The sequence below is a fragment of the Artibeus jamaicensis genome, unplaced genomic scaffold (assembly GCF_021234435.1).
Source record: "Artibeus jamaicensis isolate MK-2021 breed Jamaican fruit bat unplaced genomic scaffold, CSHL_Jam_final scaffold_1689, whole genome shotgun sequence".
Classification (NCBI taxonomy): domain Eukaryota; kingdom Metazoa; phylum Chordata; class Mammalia; order Chiroptera; family Phyllostomidae; genus Artibeus; species Artibeus jamaicensis.
The window spans coordinates 2,089,959-2,112,938 of NW_026522029.1; the positions used below are offsets into that span (position 1 = coordinate 2,089,959).

The following is a 22,980-nucleotide window of genomic DNA, read 5'->3' on the forward strand; positions in this document are numbered from 1 at the left end:
TCTTCCAGGCTCTCCTGTACTTCATCCATGTAATGGATCACATCGTTGTGAAGGAGTACGTGCTAGTGTATTTCCACACGCTGACCAGCGAGTACAATCACCTGGACTCCGACTTCCTGAAGAAGCTCTGTGATGTCGTTGATGTCAAGTGAGTCGTTTCACCACTTACGGAGGGGCCGCAGCCCCTCATGTACATATTCATGTACCCAAACTTTCATCGTTCAGAGTTTAGATATTTTAATAATAGTAGGTGCTCCTTAACTTCAGCTTACCACATTTAAGTAAATTCATATGTAAACTGTTGCCTGCTTTTAAACACCTTGAAGAACAGTGGGGGGCATTGCCATTCTTTATATATAAAATGTAACAAAAATACCATCTTCTACTTATATGGTGCTTCACTTATCAAAATATATTTATAAACATTATTTCATTTGTCTAATGATCTGTGAGTTTGTTCACTTGTAACCTGATCTCAGAGATTCCAGAGCCATGTAACAAAAAGCACACCATAAATTTGTTTGTTAAATATGAATTTAGTGTCCTTCCTGTAGCTAGTTAAACATAAGGATAATCTACATTTGAAGGATGGGAAAATATGGACATTCAGAAAGGCAGATGGGAAAATATGGACACCCGGAAAGGCGAGGTGTGTTGCTCAAGGTCTCACAGCATTAAATGCAGAATTTGGACTTGAACCTGAGCTTCTGACTTACAGCCAGAACATTATTTTCATTAAACCATATATCCCTTGAAGTGATAGTGGAAATTTTAACCAGAATATATAGACACCCCACTACAGCAAAGATAAAATATTCTGCTGTAACATTTCCTCTCAGTAATAGAATCTCTAAATAAAAACAGCAGTCTTCCCTCATGGTTTTTTTATTACTGGTAGCACACAATGTCTGGATGGGTCGCACTGAAAAATCGGTAAGGCAGTCAGTGTACAGAGAAGGCAAATTACAATAAACTTTCATCTGTCTTACTCCTCCCCTTCAATCTCATCTTTAATTAGAACCACTAAAGTTTTCATTGCCTAATAGACATCTTTTTAGCTTACTCCAAGTGTGGGTTTTATAAGGAAGCTTCACTCCTCTGTAATTCTGCCTCTACTGCTACCCAGGTCTATAACTTTGAACTTCATTTAACTGTGAAATGAACAGCTTGTACTATTTCTCTGAAGTGCTCTCCAGTTCACCTTACATGACCCAGTGGTGATTGATAAGCTGTGGGAATAAGTTCAGGCACGTTGGGAGAGGCTAGAAAGCATAGTGGTTAAGAGCGTGGGCATGGAGCCATGCTGCCTGGGTTCAGTTTCTGCCTCCACCAGTTGACACCTGGGCGACTTTGGAGGGGAAAGCAGAGACAGTGTTAGTACTCAGTTCATAGAATTGTTCTGAGACTTAAGTATAAAGCCTTCATACAATTCCTGGAATATAGGAAGCTCCCTGTATTGTTTTACCATGTTCGTTGAAACTTTTAATTTCTAATTGATACTATAATTTTAAGTGGTTTTACTCTGGGGTCAGTCCCTGACCCCAGAGATTTTAGGTTCATGTAAAAAAATGGCATACAATACAATAAATGTTTGTCAAGTATGAATTTCCTTTGTCCTACCTGTAGGTGGCTTTGTTATGGCCAGGAAAAACAGTGTCTCCTATAAAACAGACACTTTCAATAATGAAATGTTCTCTGAATTGTTTTTGACATTTCACGTAAAATTCAATATGTAGACTAGAGCTGCTTAAAATCTTTTTTTTTTTTTTTTGCCTCTCTGACTATAGTCAAGCAAGGAATTAATTGTCCATAATGGCGGCTGCTTTTAGGCATAACTTATACTGACCCTTTTTTTAATTTTAAACCAGGTACAAGAGGAACTTGAAGGCTGTTTATTTTGTTCATCCAACATTTCGGTCAAAGGTACAGTATTTTTCTTTTTAGCTAAATCTTGAGTTTATGGGCACTGCATGCCAGCAGGTTAAGATGCACTTCAGCACCTAAATTCTTGCCGACACCACTGTGACCACCAGTCCCTCCGTTTGCCTTCCTGGGTAAGCGAGCTCCAGCATGGCCCCAATGCCGGTCGCATGTCCTTCTAGCGTCTTTGCAGGTGACCCTTATGAGCTGTCGGCCTCTCAGCCTTTGCTTCTTCTTGCTCTTTGTTCATCCAGGCTTTGCTTGTGTTGTCGCTACAGAATTCACTTCCCTGCCTTCGCTCTCACTTGTCCTCCAGATCTCGGCAAGGAGGACAAGTAAGACAATTACTTTCCATAGAAAACCTTCCCTGATCAACCTTGCGGCTAGTAGGTGTGCCCTCATTGTATCCCCTTAAGATGGTCTGGTCTTCTATCATCGTTGTGTCTTTAGTTCAGATTACTTGTTTAATTTTCTGCCTTATTTGTTAGCTTGCAAGACTCATGAGAGCTGGGGTGTAGCCATCCGGCTCACAGCTCTGGCCTGCTGGCTAACCCTGCATCTTGACTTCATTGACATGTCTAGGGCTTTGGTCCATTTACTTCTCTGAAAATGTAATCTCTTCTGAAATTTTTTTTTCTCTTCAATCTAAAACCCATCTTCTGTCACTTCAGCTACTCTTGTCCATTCCTAAATAACATATGGCCTCTCACCTTTTGCCACATCTGCCCATTAAAAAGTTGCCGTGTCGAGACAGTCCAGCAGTCTGCTTTCTTCACTCCTGTAGTTGAGTAGCTGAGCACTGATGGAGAATCCTGGAACCACGTGATTCGGGACTGCCGAGCACACTCGTGGGGCTTGCACTGCCCTGGGTCCTTTGATGTTTCACTTGACAGTGACCCAGCGTGGCTGTCTGCTCCCCCAAGCCCTCCCCTACCCGCAGCTGCTCACTGCAACCGAAGGTCGCCTTGGTCTTAGCGAGAACATAGAAAACCTCAGTGAGGAGCTCCCTGCCTTCTCCTTCCCACCCCCCACTTACCTGCCATTTGTTCCATCACGACCTCCTCTTTCTCGGTCACAGAAATGTTTCTTCTTAATGAAGGGCCATCCTGTCCCTGAGCAAGTAGCAAAGGCAGGCTTTGCTTTTCTTTTTTCTTTTTTTATAATATGTTTTATCGATTATGCCATTACAGTTGTCCCATTTCCCCCCTTCATTCCCCTCCACCCTGTACACCCCCTCCTCCACCATTCCCCCCTTTTAGTTTATGTCCATATGTCAAAAGTTCTTTAGCTTCTACATTTCCCATACTACTCTTGCCCTTCCCCTGTCTGTTTTCTCCCCACCATCTATACTACTTATTCTCTGTACCTTCTCCCCCTGTCTCCACCTCCCACTCCCCTGTTGCTAACCCTGCATGTGATCTCCATTCCTATGGTTCCACTCCTGATCTAGCTGTCCGCTTAGTTCGCTTTTGTTTTGGGTGTGATTGTTAATAACTGTGAGTTTGCTATCCTTTCACTATTCATATTTTTTATCTTCTTTTTCTTAGATAAGTCCCTTTAATATTTCATATAATAAGGGCTTAGTGATGATGAACTCCTTGAACTTGACCTTATGTGGGAAGTGCTTTATCTGTCCTTCCATTCTAAGTGAAGACTTTGCTGGATAGGTCAATCTTAGATGTAGGTCTTTGGTTTTCATGACTTGGAATACCTCTTTCCAGCCCCTTCTTGCCTGTGAAGTCTCTTTTGAGAAATCCGCTGACAGTCTGATGGGCACTCCTTTGTAGGTGACTGTTCCCTTAGCTCTTGCTGCTTCTAGGATTCTCTCCTTCATTTTAATCTTGGCTAATGTAATTATGATGTGCCTTGGCGTGTTTCTTCTTGGGTCCAACTTGTTTGGGACTCTCTGAGCTTCCTGGACTTCCTGGAAGTCTATTTCCTTTGCCAGATTGGGGAAGTTCTCCTTTATTATTTGTTCAAATAAGTTTTCCACTTGTTGCTCTTCCTCTTCCCCTTCTGGTACCCCTATGATTCAGATGTTGGAATGTTTAAAAATGTCCTGGAGGTTCCTAAGCCTGTCCTCATTTTTTTGAATTCTTATTTCTTCTTCTTTTTGGTTTGGTTGTTTCTTTCTTCCTTCTGGTCCACTCCATTGATTTGAGTCCCAGTTTTCTTCCCATCACTATTGGTTCCCTGTGCATTTTCCTTCATTTCACTTAGTGTAGCCTTCATTTGTTCCTCTAATTTGTGACTGAAATCAACCAGTTGTGTGAGCATCCTGATCACCAGTGTTTTGAACTGTGCATCTGACAGGTTGGCTATCTCTTGGTCGCTTAAAACTATTGGCTCTGGTGCTTTAATTTGTTTTTCCATTTGAGCTATAATTTTTTGGTCTTGTTGCACCTGTTACATATGAGGGGTGGAGCCTTAGGTGTTCGGGGCTGGGGGCAACCAAGTTGCTGGGTTGTGATGCTATTCGTGGGGGCAGGGTCAGAGAGGGAACAATGGCTCTTGCTCAGCTCGTATTTCAGTCCCTTCTGCTGCTTCCCACAAGCAAATTGGGCCCTTCCGGTGCTGGTTCCCAGGTGGGTGGGCTTGCGTACATTCTAGGACCCTGTGAGTCTCTCCAACAAACTCTCCTGTGAGGCTGGGAGTCTCTCCTTGCGCCTTCACCCCCACAAGTGTTTTCAGTCAGTGCTTTTAGGCTTTATTTCCCATTGCTGGGGCCCCGGGTTGTGCAGTCTGTCTCACTGCCCGTTTTTTGCCTGGTTTTTCTGCACGTGAGTGTGTGTCCACAGTCAGCCAGTGGCCCAGCAGTCTCACTGGGTTTGTTCATTTCCTCTCTGCACCCAGGTCTGGCAGCCACCGCCTTTTCCTGCCTCGACCCCTCTCCACCCCTCTTACCGGTCTGGAAGAATGGTTTTGGACTTCTGTACAGTTCAATTTTCTGTCTGTTTTGGTTGTGTTTTTATTTCTAAATCTTTATTGTCCTTAATTTTGGTTGTGCGAGGAGGCACAGGGTTTCCACCTACGCCTCCATCTTGGCCAGAAGTCGCAAAGGCAGGATTTGAATCTAGGCATTTCAACTCCAGCGCCTACCCTCCCAACTCCGTGATACATTTCTGTTTTCTCAGGAACCTCTCCTCATCAATTATCCTCCCTCCCCTCTCCCACTTTTGGGGATATAACTAATTAACTTCTAAATGTACTTAACTCTCTCCTCTTTACAACCACCAAAGATTAAAATTTGTTAAATCTTTATTGAATTTGTTTCCATTACCGTGTAGTCCCCTTATATCCCCGTCCTTCCAGCCCACAATGTTTTAGTGTCTTCTGTGTCCTGCGTTCACCATCTCCGTTTTTCAGACGCCTGAACTCACTCCGTCTGGTTCGACTTTCACCGTGGCAGCCAGACCTGCTCACCCCAGAATCACTGGTCATCTCCGCTACTCAGCCCAGGAGATGCTTTTCAGTTTCTGTCTAACCTGTTTCCCTGTAGCCTTAACCGCCACTGACGAGTTCTTTCTCAAAACGCTGCCTCGGCTGCTTTGAAACCCACCTTGCCTGGTTTTTCTGCTACTTCTAGCTGCTCCTTCTCAGTCTCCTTTGCTGTCCCCTCTTTCTCGGCTCGGCCTTCGAGTGTCAGTGTTCCCGAATCCTTTGCCCATTCTTCCATTCGGCGTCTTTTGTCGTGCCTGTGTCTTCAGCAGCCTTCCAGGACATAGCCAGTCCCCAGACGTGTGTGCAGGGAGGCAGTGAAGGCTGGTGTTTGAAAGCACAGGCTTGAAACTGATGTAACATGGGTTCCAGTCCCACCCAGCTCCACCAGGTACCCACTTCCCATCTCAGGCAAGTTATGTAGCCTCTCTGTGTTTTAGTTCCGTCTTGTATAAAGTGGGAATGGGAATAGTGCGCACCTTGGTAGGGTTGTCGGAGGGATGAACCTGACACGTGTTAGATGCTTAAAACAGTAGCGGACGCCGACTGGACACTCAGTGAGTGTGAGCTGCCGTCATCGTTCCTGCGCTAGGCCTGCGTGTTGAGACACTGATTGGAGAGCTTCACCTAGTGCCCCACAGGCCTCCTCAGCATGGCCTCCTTCCTCCCTCCTTCACTCCCAACCTGCTGTTTATGTTCCCTTTCTTAGTAAACAGGACCACGGCCTACCCAGGGGCCTGAGCCAGAAACCAGAGAGGTAGCCTTGGGTACTTCTCGTCCCTCACCTCTTCCCAGACTGCGTCAGTGGTGTGTGGTCATCGTCCCAATTCACGCCTCCGTCTTCAGGCCCGGCTAGTGACGTTTTCTTACAAAGTTAATGTAGGAAGCCTAGAGCATTTACTACAGGGTCCTTTGCAGAAGTTTGCCAAGGCCTGGCCTTAGGCAAAAAGAAAAAGGAATCTGAGTATATTTGTGGGGTTTAGAGGAAAAAAGTGACTTAGTTTGGCATTAAAACCCAGCATGTAGTGATTTATTGGATATGAAGGAATGAGAGAAAGGGTGGTGTCATCCATGACTCCCCTGGTGGCATCAGATGTGGAGACCATGGATTGGGAAATACGTTTGAGGGTCAACATCAAGTAAACTGAGCTTTAGCTTTTTAAATGTGCTGATGAATAAAGTCTCAGACAGACCTAGAGCACAGGGGACGATTGAAGACAGCCCTGGCATCGGGGAAGAGGCCTGGGAAATAAGTAATACAACGATCAGCAGGAAAACTGAGATTTGACTAACACTGGGGGAGCCAGTGGGTGGGAAGAGCATCAAAGACGGTAGAAATAGTCGTTATTTTAGAGCACTGTGCAGAAGTTAAGTAAGCTAAGTAGTGAAAAGTCCTCATATTTCATAATTAAGAGATGAGTGAAGACTGCAATGAGATAATGTTTTCCACTTTGGGATTTCTCAACAGAATTATTGTTGAGTTTCTTGTGCAAGTATCGCCTTTAAAATTGGCCTGAAGTATTTTAAGTAATTATTTTAAAAATTACAAATTTTCTTTTGGTCCCTCAGTGTTAGAACAGCACAGTGAGTTCTAATTGAATGCTTATGGGAGCACTGCCTGGCCAGGCCAACAAAGAAAAGTGCAGTTTGCGAGGTCAGTGAAGTAAAGGACTTTCCTTCTCTTTGCTCCGCTAAGTTTTGATTATGTGGTCTTATTAGCTAATGTATATTATTAACTTTCCCACCCAGTGTTCTGTTCGTGCTCAGCAGGGTTGGTTTTTAGAGACACTTGAGGATGTAGCACTTGACTGTTTCCACAATCTTAGCATCCATTTCTCTTTGTTCGTCTGGTAGCTACTGAAATTTTTTCTTTAATGTAGACAAACAGAAGGATTAGCTTGATCTTTAATCTGTCTTTGCAATAATGTCTTATCTCCTCACTTCATTCAGTACTGTACTAGACTTTGTAGACAGTATAATATGGCAAGAAAAAGAAACAAAATGCATCTAGATTTAAAAAGGAATAAATACAACTGTCTTTATTCATATAAGACGTGATCATTTATGTAGAAAACCCCATGGTGTCCTGAGAAAAGCTACTAGAACTAATGAACCCTAAACAAGGTTTCAGGGTTTAATATCACTATTCAAAAATTAATTATATATTAGCAATAAACAATCCAATTGAAATTTAAAGGCAATATATATAATTCACACTAGCATCAAAAATATCAAGTACTTAGGAGCAAATATGACAGAATATGTGAAAGACTTATACGCTGTGAAAGTTACGTGCACTGAACACATTGGTGAGCAATGTAAAGGGAGACCTAAAGAAATGAAGACAAATTCTGTGTTTGTGGATTAGAAGAATTAATAGTGTTAAATTGTCAACTCTTGCTAAATCCATAGACTCAGTTCAATCTCAGTCAAAATTTTAGCAGTGCTCTTCTGTAGAAATTGACCCGTCAAAATGCAAAGCATCTAAAAACACAAAACAACTTGGAAAAAGAAGAACCAAGCTAGAGGACCAACACTGCCTGCCTTCAAAGCTTACCCACACCTGTAGCTCTCAGGCCTTGAGATAGGATACAGATAGACAGGGCAGGGCGAGGAATAGAGAATCCAGAGTAGGCTGGTGTGTCTGTACGGACAACTGATTTTTGACAAAAGTGCAGAGTTGGACAAGTGGGGAAAGGATGATCTGTCCAGCAGTCGACAGTGGGACAACTGGATGTCTACGTGCAGAGAAAGGAACACTCACATCTTGCATCACACAATGAAGTGAAAACGACTTACAGACCTAAATGTAAAGCGTAAACTGTTAAGCTTACAGAAGGAAGTGCAGGAGAGCAAGCTTTGTGACCCTGGGCAAAGCAGGGATTTCTCAGATCCAATGCCAAAAGGATAGTCTCAAAGAAATGGAACTTCATCAAAGTTAGAAACTTTGCCCTTATAAAGATAGTTATAAGAAGGAAAAGATAAGCCACAGCCTGAAAGGGAAATCTAAATAAAGCATCTATCTGATAAAGGACTTGTTTTTCAAGTATGTAAAGAAACCTCAAATGCCGATAATAAGGAAACAACTCAATTTAGAAACGGACAAAAGATTTGTATAAACGCCAATAAGGAAAATATACTGATGGCAAATAAGCACATGCAAAAATTTTCTAGAGAATTAGTGAACAGGAGGGTGCGAATTAAACCCAGGTGAGATTCCTGTTAGAATGGCTGCACTTGAGCAGACCGTACTGAATGCTGGTGTGAGTGTGGAAGAGAGGGTCTCGTGCAGTGTCGATTAGAACATCAGAGAAATTCTGGAACACATATTGGCAGTTCATTGAAAGAGCTAACCATACACCTGCTACTCGATCCAGCCATTCCACTCCTAGGTACTTACCCACGGCACATGAAAGTGCACCTCATGCCCACACAGAGGCTCCTGCAGCTTTACCTGTGATAACCACAGCCCGGACCAGCCCGTGGGCCCGTCACTGGGAGAACTGATAAAACTGCGGTGTAACCGTATGATCGAATACTTCTCAGCCATGAAAAGAATGAGCTGTTGATTCAGCACCATGAATGAATCTCGGGATTATTATGCTGAGTAAAAGAAGCCAGACAAAAAATTGTACATAGTAAATTATTCCATTCATACAAAACTCTAGGGAATACAAACTAGTGTACAGTTACAGAAAGCAGAGCAGTGGTTAGCTGCGGACAGGGAGTAGGGGCGGGAGGGAGGGGTTACGAAGGGCCCGAGAACCTGTGGGAGTGATGGGTGTCTTCAGTGCCTTGACTACAATGGCGGTTTCATGGGTATACGCCTATGTCAAAATTTAACAAATATTATACTTTCAATATGTGCAGTTCATTGTATGTCAGTTACATCTCAACTGTTTTAAAAAATACTGCATTGAGATACCACTAGACTGGCTAAAACTTAAAAGACCGACAATACCAAAATTGCCAATGGTGTGGAGCATCTGGAATTCTCCTACATTATAAGTGGGAACGTGAAGTTATGCGACCATTCTGAAAAAAAGTTATGACAACTTTTTAAAAACTAAATATATACATATTCTGTGACCAGTTATTTCACTGCTAGATATTTATTCAAGTGAAATGAAAACGTGTACATAAGAAAATCTTTGATGAGAATGTTTATAGCATCTTTAGTTGCCAACAGCCCAGGTGTCCGTCAATAGGATTGTCACCAATTAAACTCTGGTATATTCTCATGGTGAAATATTTCTTGGCAGTAGAAGAGAACATACCATTGATACACACAACAGGATGAAAGAATCTTAAACATTACGGTGAGTGGAAAGAGCCTTACTGTGGGATTCCATTGATACGTGATTCTAGAGCAGGCAGAACTAATCCACGGTAGAAAAAAATTAAAACGGTGTTTGCCTCTGCGAGAGGGGCGCAAGGGAACCTTCCAGGGTGGTGGAGACGTTTCGCAGCCTAATGGAAGTTCTTCTTCCTCGGGGTGGGCACTTGTCTCAAGAGCAAACATACACTGCACATCTGTGCATTTCACTGAATGCCAATGTTAAGGCAAAGAAACTGAACAAATACTGACCTCTAGGTAAAAATATGCATGCCGTGTTTGGGGGAAGTTGCCTGATGTCTGCGGTTTACTTTGAAATGCAGCAGAAGGGGGGAGTGGATTAACAGGTGGTCGGAGGATGGGAAGGTGATGTGATGAAGCGTTAATGTTGTCTGAGTGTGGCTCTGCTTGTGGCTATAAAATCCTGTAGCGAGTGTCTGAACACTTTCATGTTCTTAATGAAAAACAATCTCGTGCTCATGTCCCAAATTCAAGCTTATCACAAGTGTTCCTTTGTGCTAACGTGAAAATATATAGCCACTGTTTGCTAAGATCTTATTTTAACCACTCCACCCCTGTATTAGAGTCAGTAAATGTCTGTCCTTGGTGTGACATCGAGTGGTGGACAGGACCAGAAAGCTGAGCGTTAGAGTCCCTGGCCTCGGTTGTCACACCAGGGGATGCTCCAGCCGGGAGTCGGTGCAGGACGTGCCAAGCTGGGCGGAGGCGAGGGGCTGCGTCCGTGCGGTGGAAGCCCTCGTGTTACCTCTCCACGATACTCGGATGGGGAGGTGAGGGGGGACTGAGAGAATAAAACAAGTGTGCACTGCGGGGAGTTCCACTGTTCTATGCTAAATCAGAAACTATAAATGGAGTGTTTCTAATTATAACGAGTTGGAATCCAGGGATAATAAAACAATCAAACCACACTGTCCTGACTCCCACCCTCCTCAGATCCATTCCAGGGCACTCCACCCAGAGTGACAGTTGGCCGCTCATATAAATCACTGCTCTTCTTTGAAACTTACTAACGGAATGCAAACTAAGGATTTAAACCCCTTGTTGATTCTGGCTCTGCTGGATTACCGAGCGCACCGTTACTTGTGAACCACCTTTTCCTAGTTTATGTTGTTTGGGATCCTGTGTTCCTGGCTTTGTATCTGTAAACCATCCCAAGAAATAATCTGTAGCGTTCACAAACTGTCACAACACTCCTCAGATTTTCAACTTTCTTCAGCTCTTAAAATAGTAGATACTAAGGAATGCAGTCTAACTAACGAAATGTGTGTGTATAGTTTAGAAATAATGGAAAAGGAAAAGCCACAGTGCGAAGCTGAAACAAGACCTGAAGACAGTGTCCTTGGGTCTCCCCGAGCAGAAAATGCCTCTGTCTGCTGAGAGTCCCTTTCTCCCGCTAACACCTGAAGGGTGGGAGGGAGCTGGCGGGTGACAGCGGGGACAGGAGAGGGAGGTCTTCAGTTTTGAAGGTCTTATGCCTCAGATCACTGCGTGTTCTTCCCCCGCCCGGTCTGCTCTTTGAACTCCCCATCCCCACCTGTGCCTGCATGGTGCAGCTTTTTGTAGACTTTTGTGACTAAGAATCATTTAAAATCATTTGAACCTAACTTGCTCGTTTCACACATAAAGGAACTGTCTCAGATTGAAGTACAATTTATTTGTGTTGTAGAATGAAGGAATGTTAGACCACCCCTACATAGTAAGTCCAGGAAGTCCTGTTCCTCCATTTGTTAACCGTTTCGGCACACACTGAGTTCCTTTTCGTGCTGGCCATGAATTAGGCCCTGTGAGTGGGTTGTTGAATGAGACCATCCCCACACTGGGGAGCTAGCTTATGGTCCACTTAGAGAGTCGGCTGGTACAATGTGGAACGTTAGTGATGCCGTAGTGAGTGGACACGGGGTTGTGGGAGTACTTCGAGGAAGCTCCTTTTCTAGCTTTTGGTGGAAGATGGTCAAGAAAGCTTCCTCACTGGGATGAGTTCTGGTCTGAGCCCTGGAAGGACAATTACCAAAGCAGAGAATCCAGGAAAAGGTGTCAGAGCTGAGAGCAGCGTCTGTAAAGGTCCTGAGGTACGAGGCAGTAGCACAAAAATTCCCTGTGTAATCTAGCCCTTCCTGAGAGCACACTCCCTTGGATGTAGTAGGTGCTCACACTTTTTCTTTGGGCCCATCATTACATTTAGTTCATTTTGCCTTAGGCGGTTGTGCTCACGCTAATAATCCAGCTCCTCTGCTGGACTCTAAGTGCCTTTTAGAGGAATGGCCGGATTTCCACTGTCACCTGCGGCCATGCACCACGCTTGGCACACACATGGGTGACCAGTATATGTTAACTCCCTGCACAGACGTATCTCCTAGCACATCCCTGAGGTTCTTCTCTGTTCTCACTCTACAGTCTTATTTTTTTTTAGTTCTTCCTAGAATCTTTAAAATCTTCATGGTTTCTTTATAGCTCTTACTGGTTCATGGGCTGTCTCCCTGGCTGGTTGGAGAGCTCCTCATCCGGAATTTTCACTCCTATAGTTTGCAGAAGTTTGTATCAGCTGGGTATATTGATACGTATATTGATTCATGTCTTTTGAAAAGTGGTGTGATCTGATTAATCTGACTTTTGGTCTGTAATTAAGTGACTTTGATTTGATTTGAATTAAGGCTCTTGGTTCTAGCAAGGCCACATGCCTCTTTTATTCGCCACTCCCCCCAATAAACTTGGTGCATTGGGAGGGGAGAGGGTATAGAGGGTGATGTTAATATTTGAGGCCTTATACCAGTCATTGCAGTGCAGCCAAAACAGAACAGTGACCCAGGCCATGAAAATCACTATAAAATAGGCCTTATTTCATTCTTTCCTCATCAGAATGCAGGGTTCTGTCTGTATCACATCAAACTCTATTTCTCCGTGATTAACTGCTAGGGAAATGATAGGAATGAATGTAAGTAACTGAACTACCAGGAAGTAGGAATGAGTGTCATAAATGAGAAGTGAACATAAGGTCATATGAATTCGTTAGAAGAGGTAATGTGTTTGGAGCCGGAAGGGAAAACTAGTGCTGAGGATGAGTGTCTCCGGAGTCTGCAGGTCTGGATAGGATTCTGATAAAGATGGGTCCCGCGTTGTCTGTTACTCCAGGAGCCTGTTCTCATAAGTAGCATGAGAAAAGTATGTCAGGTGGGCGGGGGTGGAATATGTGAATGTTTGGAACAGCCACTGGAGAACGTGATAGGGTTTCAGAGAGAAATTAGCAAAATGGTTGGCACTGTGGCCAGTGCCCAAAGTGGCACGGATTCATGATGTCCCCAGGTATGCACTTGGGGTGTGCTATGCCCATGCCCTGAGAATTCATGTGTGTTACTGTTACATAAATGTAAGTTATAGGCTTACATGTAACAAGACTGCACATGTTAACATGCATCTGATTCATGCCTAGAGGTTACCTTCTCCTCTACTTTCTTCTATGTTCCACATGTGTGAGTGCAAATTTACATTTAGGAAAATAAAGGGGGCGTAGCAACAACATTGTGTCCACCTCATAGAACGGTTGTATAAGCTCTTAGTAAACATTCAGTTGTGATTGCCAGTTTGGGTAGATGAATAATAATTTATAAGAATAATAATTTATAAGTTCTAGCTGTTACTTAGTGTGTGTTAGTACTGTTTGCTGTCGAGACTTCTTTCTTCTTTCCGAACCAGCAAGTGTTGCAGGCTAGCTAGTACTGAGGGGCTGCGTGTTGTTCGGTAAAGTGAGCAAAGGTGGCACCACGCCCACAGAGATGTGGAGCGTCTTTGACAGAGAGACTGGGAGCTGTCAGCTGAAGAATAAATGCCCTAAATATTGGCGGAAATTTCCTTCCCAGCCTCATTTGAAAAAATGAGAAGAGTTTGTGAGATTGGGACATCTGACCACTTTCAAGGTCCCCGTGCGTCAGTCCTCCCACCCCGTGTGCGGTGGTGGGACCGCGTGTCACCGTGTGCTACCTGCATGGGAGCACAGGGTACCCAGTGGGGACAGAGCTCCGTGAAAGGGAGCTCCTCCCACCTCCCCTGGTGGTCTTTACTCTGGTGCGTTTGCTCTGCGATGCTGGCCGTAATCAGCTGAACTAATTGCACAGTTCGCTGGTGGACAACGCTTTGAAAAACACTGCTTATTACAAGATGTTTCTGGCATGGACTTCAGTTTTGAAATACTGCTTTTATCTATTATCAGGTCTCAAGATCATGTTTGTATTTCTACCTCAGGCCACTGGCTGACATGATTTTCTCTTCTATTAATCAGGTATCAACATGGTTTTTTACCACCTTTTCTGTCTCAGGACTGAAGGACAAAATCCACCATGTGGACAGCCTCCACCAGCTATTCGCTGCCATCTCACCTGAACAGATCGACTTCCCTCCTTTTGTCCTTGAATATGATGCCAGGGTGAGTACCAGGGGTTCTCCCTGCCCTGCCGTGGGGTCTTAACCCGTCTGCAGAGCAGCGCCTAGCAGTACCGCGTCCTTCTGGTATGAGAGGATACTAACTCAAGTAGTGAGTTTTAGGGAACTTCATTGTATCATTTAACATTCTTTTTCTGCCATAACTTTAGGAAAAGACTTTATCCTAAAAGAGGGCTTTTTCACCAGTAAATTTTGCAATGGCAGGCTTTTCTGCCACAGTCTTTAAGCCAGTCCTTGTTTGTATTGCGAGTTATCGACCACCTTTCAGACAGTACCTCTGCCTGATCTTAAGATCGAATGGCTTTTCATCTACATAAAGAGAACCAGAAGAATCTACTGGTGTCCATTTTCAGTATCGATTGTAAACCAAGTAGCCTATCTTAGTAGTCTTTTACACTGCTAGAAGTTTCATTTGGCTAAAAGTTCATATAATGTTTTTAAGAGTGTCCACCAACAGTTAGTATTATTACTTACAGATGCATTTATGAGTCTATTACTTAAACACGAATGAAGGGCTACTCTTGAATTTCATCATAGCTCTATTCCACTGTGTTTATTCACCCTATCACTTCAATAGTTAAGAAAAAAAAGGGAAGTGACATGCTTGGCCAAGAGATCATCGGTCTTCTTATTTAATTATTGCTGATCACATATATTTATGCACAAGTCAGGAAATATATGTGAAGGTTATATTAACTTTGAAATGAATTATTCTTCCCTGATTATTGTACAACATGAATACAGTAAAATAAATATCCTACAACACATTTTATCTCTGATTTCTTAACTTCAGCTGTGATTTCTGTTCTCTTATGTGAACAGCAAAGAATTGCGTGTGTTCCGGTGGCGAATAAAACCTCGTCTGGCCTTCTCACGGAGAAGGCTCGGGGTGGGAGCGGCTGGGTCGCAGGTGCAAAGGCTGTTGAGTCTGTGGGAGGGAGGAATATCGGTTTGTGTTGACTGCGGGTTGTTGCAGCAGAACGTGGCCTTACTGTCACTCTTTTGAACTCCATACATCATTCTTCCTAATGTTTAAAAAAACGGAGAGCAGGAAAGGTGAAAGGCACACAAAGACATTTTGATACCAAAATTTGGCATGACACTTCAAAGCTAGTATCTGGGTTTATAATTCATTTTTCTGGGGTAGAAATGCACGAGTTGGATTGTATTAGTTACAAAACCCAAAGCATTGTTTTTGAGGCCAACACATATCTATATACTTAGGAGCATAGAAAGCAGGATTTCATTAAATATTAACATACAATTAAGTTGGTTTTGCTTTTCTGTTTTGTGTATTTATTTTAGGTTTTTGTTATATTCTGTATCAAATGCAGGCCTAATTATTATGATTAATCAAAATTAAACACAATTAGCTATAATGTTTCTAACCCTTGGGCGGTCAGATCATCTCTCTGTGCCTGTCCTAGAGCTTTCTAAAATTGAGATATTAGACCTTGATATGTAAAGGCCAAAGAGAGGAATGCAATGAGGGGAGGCACAAAAGACGGTGTCAGGAGGGGACTTAGAAAGGGCACAGAGGGCAGATCCTCGGGCTGGAGCTTTCTGTGCGGTGCTGTGGCCCAGCGGACCCTGAACAGCGCGCGGGTGGGTACCAATGCCTCACACGGCCGAAAGTCCCGGGCAACTTTCGACTCCCCAGATAAGAGCCCACTGTTGACTGAAAGGCTTACTGATAACATAAACAGCCAACAAACATATTTTGTATGTTATGTGTTTTGTATACTGTATTCTTATAGTAAAGTAAGCTAAAGAAAAGGAAATGTTATTAAGAAAATCATAGGAAAGAGAAAATACATTTATAGTACAGTATGATACCATATGTTTACATTGTCTGTTTATGAGGAATTGATAAATTATCTCTGTCAGAACCTGCATCAATATTGCCTTATAGGATACAAAACACTGTAGAAGTTATGTGTTACTAACACTAGATATCAAAAATGAAAAGATAATGTGAAAAAGCAATTCACATTTATGTATAAGTGTAATGATTCATGTATTGATAATGAAGCAGCAGCACTCTTTTTGCTTTCTGGTAGATTAGTGTGGTCGGTACTTGCTTTACAGTAGCCTGGCGTGTATATGAGTGAGTGAATTGTCATAAAAACTTTATGGTGTACAGTATTACAGTCGTATTCATCATTCGTGTTGGAAACCTTATTACATTTTTAAAACCTGTGGTGTTGGTTGATGCACAGTTTCTCCAGTTGAGAGAGAGAGATGCATGGTATGGCAATATAATTCCTTGAAAGTAAAGTTATAAAGCAGTAAGAAAACTCACACAATTTTATATTAAATACCACTCACCTGATGCCTGTGTAGAACAGGTCATTCACCTCTGTACGAGTCTTGCACACAGTGTTCTACATGACGAATACTCAGGCGATGGTGGTGGCGAAGACACGGAGCGTCTCTGACAGCCCTCGCCCTACAGTAAATAGATTTTCACATGAAGATACACAAACACAACAGATAAGTTTATTAACTGTACACCATGAAGATTATTTACTACTCATTACATGGAAGTGGATCACGATACAGGTCTTCGCCCTCACTTTCCAGTCCAGTGGGCTGAGGAGGAAGAGGAGGAGGAAGGAGGGCAGGCCCGCTGTCTGTGTCCAGCGGCAGAGGGGGCAGTGCTGGACGGGGAGCCAGGAGAAGCAGGCACACTCAGTGTAACTGTGGGAATACACGTGTGTCATAGTTTCTGCCTGTTTGCTTTTTCATCTAAGAGTGTTTCAGGGTGGCACCAACCCCTCTCCCACTGCCCGTGTCGGTCTCAGCGCCCGTGACCTAGAAGGGCCTGTGTCACACGAGGTGCAGAACAGTCTGGACTAGCGGGGACCCCTCGGCCGGGTGGGCAGCATCAGTTTGCTCTCTGACGTTGCTTCCTCCACGCCTGCTTCCTCCTCCTTCTCTGTTATTTTCCCTGCTATGATGTCTGTCTGCACTGCAGTTTCTCCAGCACCTGGGTTTGGAAGCCTCCGCCCCAACCCCGCCCTTTTGCCACCCCCACAGTTGCGATCACCAGCTCTGTGGAAATCTGTGACGTCGTGCGTCTGGACGGAGTTTTTCTGCAGCAACAATGTATTATTTCGGGCTCTGTGGCTCTCCCGGCTTTTTCCGGAACAGCAGTGGCATCTACCGCGGCCTGATCCTTCCAGACTTTCCCGGTGTCCCCTCTACCAGGGTCTCCTGCCAGGCCGTGACAGCCCTTTCCATAGAGCATGGAGCATATTGACCTTGAAGGCCCCTACGGCCCCCTGGTCTGGAGCCTGGCATAGAGATGTGGCGTTCAGGAGCACGCCAACCGCTGGACACCTCCAGTGTTGAACTCGTGGGTTCTGGGGGCCAGGGGCACTGTCCAGTGTCAGAACTTGCGGGGGCAATTCTGGCAAGGTACCTTCTGACTTCAGGGGGCGCATCGATGGAACCAGTCCGTAAAACAGGTTCTCCTTGTCCGGGCCCCCTTTGTGTGCGACCCAGAGGCTGGCACCTGGTGTTTGTCACCTCCCAGGCGCCAGGGCCAGCAGCTCTGTGGACGAGGGACGTCCCATGTTTCCCAGAGCAGTGGCGTTCGCCTGCCCTCCTGCCTTCGGTCCTGGTGCGCGACTTTCTTCACCACTAACGCAGGTGCTTTGTGGCATTTTTTCCAGAAGAGGGCTACTCGCATCTGCACTAAAGCCTGTTCGGGAAGACACCTTTTCTCCTCGATGATTTCATTAATGGTGTCTGGGAACTTGTTTGCTGCCCCTCTCTCTTTAGAAGCTGCTTCTCCTGTTATTTTGACATTTCTTAGGCCAAACCATTTTCTAAAATTATCCAGTCATCCTTTGCTGGCATTCGATTCCCCAGCTTTAGATCCTTCTCCTTAGGCTTCATCATATGATGACTACGCTTTTTCTTTAATCATGTTAGAGTCAGTCTGTACGTCTTTCTTAGGGCAATCCTGCAGACACACAAAAGCTGCTCTTTCAATAGGAGAGGAAAATGTATTTCACAAAAACTGCAAGGTTTTACATCTGCTGGTGTAGCTGCAGCGATAGCTTCACAGAATCTCTTCCTTTTTCACAGTGGTCTTCACGCTGCGTTCATCTATCTGGGAGATGGCGGGCGGCCACCGCGGCGGACCTCAATTGGTGGTCCGCACCAAGCCCTCCAGCTTTTTCTCAGAATGTAGTGACTTTGGCACTTTCAGCGTCAGTAATGGCACTTTGTATGGTGTTATTCAGGGTCTACAGTCGGTGCTAAACATGAAACATACACTAGAGCCGTGCAAGTTCACCGTTTGCCGTGGTACGCAGCTTCCTGGAGAGACAGGCCGCTCACCTGGGGCTGATGCAAGGTGATGAGGTCGGATGGCGGGCTAGACAGGTGCTTGCAACACTTGAACTCATCACAATGGCAACAGGAGGTGGTTACGGAATTATTACAACAGAACACTAATAATTATGACATAATCACTATGTAACTTTATGTAGTTATGATTTAACACTACATCTTCACAATGGTTTACATTTCTCTCAACTGTGGCCACGGGCTGTTAATGTTCTGTTCGTGTGCATAAGTTTTGATAAATTTTAACTTGATAATAGATTTGTGTGTGTTTTATGATAACAGATGATAAAAAAGACTTCGTATGTATATGTATTTGCATTTGTTATATATCTAGTTTTTAACTTTTTTAATATTTCTAAGCTACATGGTTTGTCCGCAGGTGTTTCCAAATTGTTGCAAATCTCCAAAAAAAATTTTTTTTAGTTTGTATATAAGCACACCCACGCAGGTCAAACCTTGTCGTTGAAAAGCCAGCACAACTTTGGCTTTGCAGTGGGTGGGGCGTATCCTGCAAGGGAGCGGCCGTTGCATTCCTGTTGAGAACGACGGCTGAAGAAAGCACAGAGCAACTGGGGGGAGGATGAGATACACGCAGGGAGACTCGGGAGAAGCGATGAGAGAAGGCCGGAGGAGAAGTGAGACCAGGCGGGGCATCTGACCACGTCAGGGATTGGAAGGCGTGGAGAAGTAGGCATTTTAGGAAGTGAAACCCACAGCGTTTGGGAGCTGAGGAGCCACCGGGGGGGTGAAGAAGGGGTGACATCTGCAGTGACTATCGAAGGTTCTGCTGTGGGAGGTTGCTGGGTGGAGCTCTCGGCGCCCCAGAAGGGCAGTTTGAGGGGGCGGGGCACGTGGAGGGGAGAGACTGTGCGTTCGGTTTGTGACGGGCTGGGTCTGCGGTTCCTGTGCAGCGGTGAGAAGGGGGACCAGGGAGTGATCAGATGGCGCCTTACAAGGAAACCTTTTCCTTCGCAAGGAAGAAAATGATTAGAGAGAAGGAGATAAGTACAGGGTTGGTTAATTTTATTACAGTGTTCAATTATGCTTTGCACCTAGTATGTTCTTTATTAGGCGAAGACCTGGTGCAGTGTTGGCCAGTTTCACTGGGCTTCTATTTGTCTGGGTCTCCTGTGACTTAGAATAGTGACATAAGTTTTATGGGATTAGAAGAAGCTTTTGAAGGTAATTAGAAGGTAAGTTTTTATTCATCTACATCACAGTGGTACTGAGACCATTTCAGAAAGGAGCCACATCTCAGGAAGGTCAGCAGTCTTAGGAACATAGTCAGAGGAGGGAGCACACAAATCTGGTCACGTTCTTCACATTCCTGTTACTGTTAGAAAATATTGGATTGCTTAGCAGTCTCTTTGTATGATGTGAGGCTAATGTAAAAAGCTCTATTTCATATCCTTCAGATGGCTTTGCCTTTCTTTATTGCAATTTAATGTAGATATGAGAAACCTCGAAAAATATGGTAGTAGGTGAATGGAGAAACCTGCAAGGTGAATAGTGAACCATTTCTTTTTAGATGAACTTCAGAATAGATTTTTCTCATCAGCATGTTTCTTAAGCATACTTAGGAAACATACTTAGGAAGCATACTTAACAGATCCCGATAGGAAATTCTAAAATACAAAATAAAGTTTTCATTAATTTTTTAAGTATTCTGGAATGTAGCCAATCTTAGGAACTTTTTTTTTAATGTTTAAAAATATATGTTTTGATGCCTGGTCAGATTTATTAGGAGCAAATCAAGTTTCCCTAGAGCTCCTCTTGTTTCCTGGTTGTGGCCCTGGGATGAATTCCTGCTCCAGGGCAGGAAGCTTCGACTCCCGCAGTCACTCAGCACTTACCTGCCCACTGTGGTCGAGACTGGGGAGCAGTGATGCTCCTGCCCAGTACCTGGGATGCTCCTAGGAACCGTCATGTAAATGCACCATAAGGCAATGCCACTTTTATCCCGTCTCCCATCCTCTGTTCCTAACGACCGTCTCGCGTTCACACCACACGTTTTCTCTTCGAGGTTTACTGAAAAATGGGTTATTTGCCAAAGAAATGCTTTCCTTAAAAATGAGAAATGAATCTTCAATCTCATAAATATAATCTAGGGTCTGTCTACTATAGAGTTACTGCTTCGATTTTTATTAAGATGCGGTTAGCCAAAATGAGGTCACGAATCTTCCCTGAGGCTGATTCAGCGCTCTCTACAGTTGGCATTAAAGTGCTGCCATTTCTAATCAGTGACTCTCCCTCGTGGTCATGACCTGAATGCCCTGAGAACCGTGACTGTTACAAGCCTTGACACTCGGGCACATTACAGAGAAGGCTCATTTCTGTCACAGTTATTAAATTCCCGAGTGGTCATTCAGTTTATATGGTAACTTCGTATTAAGATTCAGTGCACAGGAAGATAACTCAGTTTAACAAAGTGAACCTGGGCATCAGATTCAAATGGCCGTGGGTTTAAACTCAGGCTCTTCTGGTCACCTGCGGAACCACAGGTGACCTGAGGTGAGGCACACCACCTGCGCGAGCCTCAGTTTCCTCTCCTGTAAAACAAGGGTGTCACCTACTCCATGGCCCTCTGCAGGGACATACAGGGTAAGGAAAGAAGAACACCGATCAGGTTTCCAGCACACGGACTACCCAGCAAGTGGCACTGCTGTCAGACAGCGACACCCTGACCGCTGCCCCTTCGGCCGAGGGCCTGCAGAGTCCTGGCCCGTGCTGGGCACTCTCAGCCACCGTGTCGCCGACCTAAGCCCTTTCTCTCGCGTTCCCCGTCAAAGCGATCCTGTGACTCAGTGTTCTCGTCTTTTTTTCTTCCCACAGGAGAATGGGCCTTACTACACATCGTATCCCCCATCACCGGATTTGTGACCCGCCGTCTTTCCGTGCTCCTGGTCCCCAAGGACATCCCTTTCCCCCGGACCTCTGCCTGTTGAAGTGACGACACTCGTTCTTGCTGTACAGACCCAGAGAGCCTTTTGTCCCCACCTCTCTGGTATTTTTTTATTGACTGTATATTTTCTGGCACATAAGCAATCTGAAAATGGTAGACCATTCTGAATTGCACACTTATTTTCAATTTGTATATTTGTATCAAATGAAGATGTTCATTTTTAGAGGGTTGTTAATAGAAATTGGGGAGCAGCTTTTGAGTCTCTTTGGTTTCCTGCGAGGACACTGTTCCCTGTTAGACAAGCCACCATTGCTGTTCCCGTCGTCTCTCCCACTGCACGCTGCCTCTGTACTTAAGCATTTCTCAAAATACATAGAACCAGTGTACGCTGACCGGGTGCATTGTTGCTTCAGACCCTGGCATCGTGTCTCGTGCAGGTAACGTGGCTGAGATCAAAGAGTGTGGTCGGGGACCAAGGGTGTGGGGATGATCTGATCAGAAGCATCAAAATCATTAGCAAAATGTAGGTCTTAGAGTTTCACTGTACCATTAAGACAGTTTTAAGAACTGAAGTTCCTTGGAGCATATGATTGTGAAGATTCTTCTGGTCGCAACAGTGGGGGAAAGAGGAAGACGGTGGGCATCTCCGGCCTCTTTCCTGTACTTGGGCGTGATTTGGTCTCCTTGCTCTAAAGGACTGTGCGTGTTAGTGCTCTGAAGTGAGGGCATCTCCTGCCACTCGATTGGGGAGCCTTGGGCGAGGGGTCTCCCTCTAGATCCATGGACGATCCTGCAGATTGACTGCAGAGCTGCCCCCTCGACGGACTCGTCCTACTTGCCTACGTCAGTGTGGAAGAAAATCCTAGACCACGTGCGTCCCTCAGGCTGTTTGTGCCTTGGCTTGCTTGCCAATAAAACGTAGGATTATGCCCCCTGCCTCACAGAAGTATCCCGAGGGTAGCATTTAGAAAGGGCGTTCAGGGTCCGGATGAGGAGGCCAGGGGAGTGTCTGTGGTGGGCCGTCCCCGGTCGCTTTCTCAGTGATAACAAATGTGCTTGTGGGGCTGCTCCGAGCCACTCCTCCTGTCCTTGGCACCTTTGGAGTCATTTTTCCCCCTTGGGACAAGAGTTCCAGCGAAGTCTCAACCTTGAGGACCTCCTCCCCGCGTTGTCCAGATTTCCTGCTGGCCTCCTCCCCCACCCCCAGCACCACACGTTAACAAGAGGCATCTGTTCTCCCTTTCAAACATTTCTTCTTGAATTAAGGTCAAACCATTATCGTTTCCATCTGGGTGTCTTCACGTTCCTTCTATACCCACCCATCTCCTTCACCCCAGCGTGTCCATTGGCATTTTGGAGAAGAAAAGGTGGAAGTCTTTGTTCAAAGCGCTCAGGATTGCTGCTTCCAAGGCTCCTGTTCCCTGTGCCCAAATTACTTCAGTGGAAGTAAAAGAAACACCTGTCTTCATGTGTGATAGACAAATCCCTACAGTTGCGTTAATCGCCTCCTATATGTTCCCATGTAAACAAAAAGGGGCTTTACATTACTCAGATGAGCACTCTTCCACAC

General features: G+C 44.7%; 1 protein-coding gene across 4 annotated transcripts in view; it reads left to right on the plus strand.

The window, feature by feature from the left end:
- The window catches only part of GDAP2 (ganglioside induced differentiation associated protein 2), a 59,407-nt gene extending 37,436 nt beyond the window's left edge, over nt 1–21,971 (plus strand). For all 4 annotated transcript variants that reach the window (XM_037135111.2, XM_037135112.2, XM_053656085.1 and 1 more), the window contains exons 11-14: nt 9–148; nt 1,869–1,923; nt 13,989–14,132; nt 21,341–21,971. In XM_037135111.2, the coding sequence (XP_036991006.2) occupies nt 9–148; nt 1,869–1,923; nt 13,989–14,132; nt 21,341–21,388 (387 nt within the window). In that variant the 3' untranslated portion in view covers nt 21,389–21,971. The remainder of the gene's footprint in view (nt 1–8; nt 149–1,868; nt 1,924–13,988; nt 14,133–21,340) is intronic.
- The last annotated feature ends 1,009 nt before the right edge of the window (nt 21,972–22,980 follow it).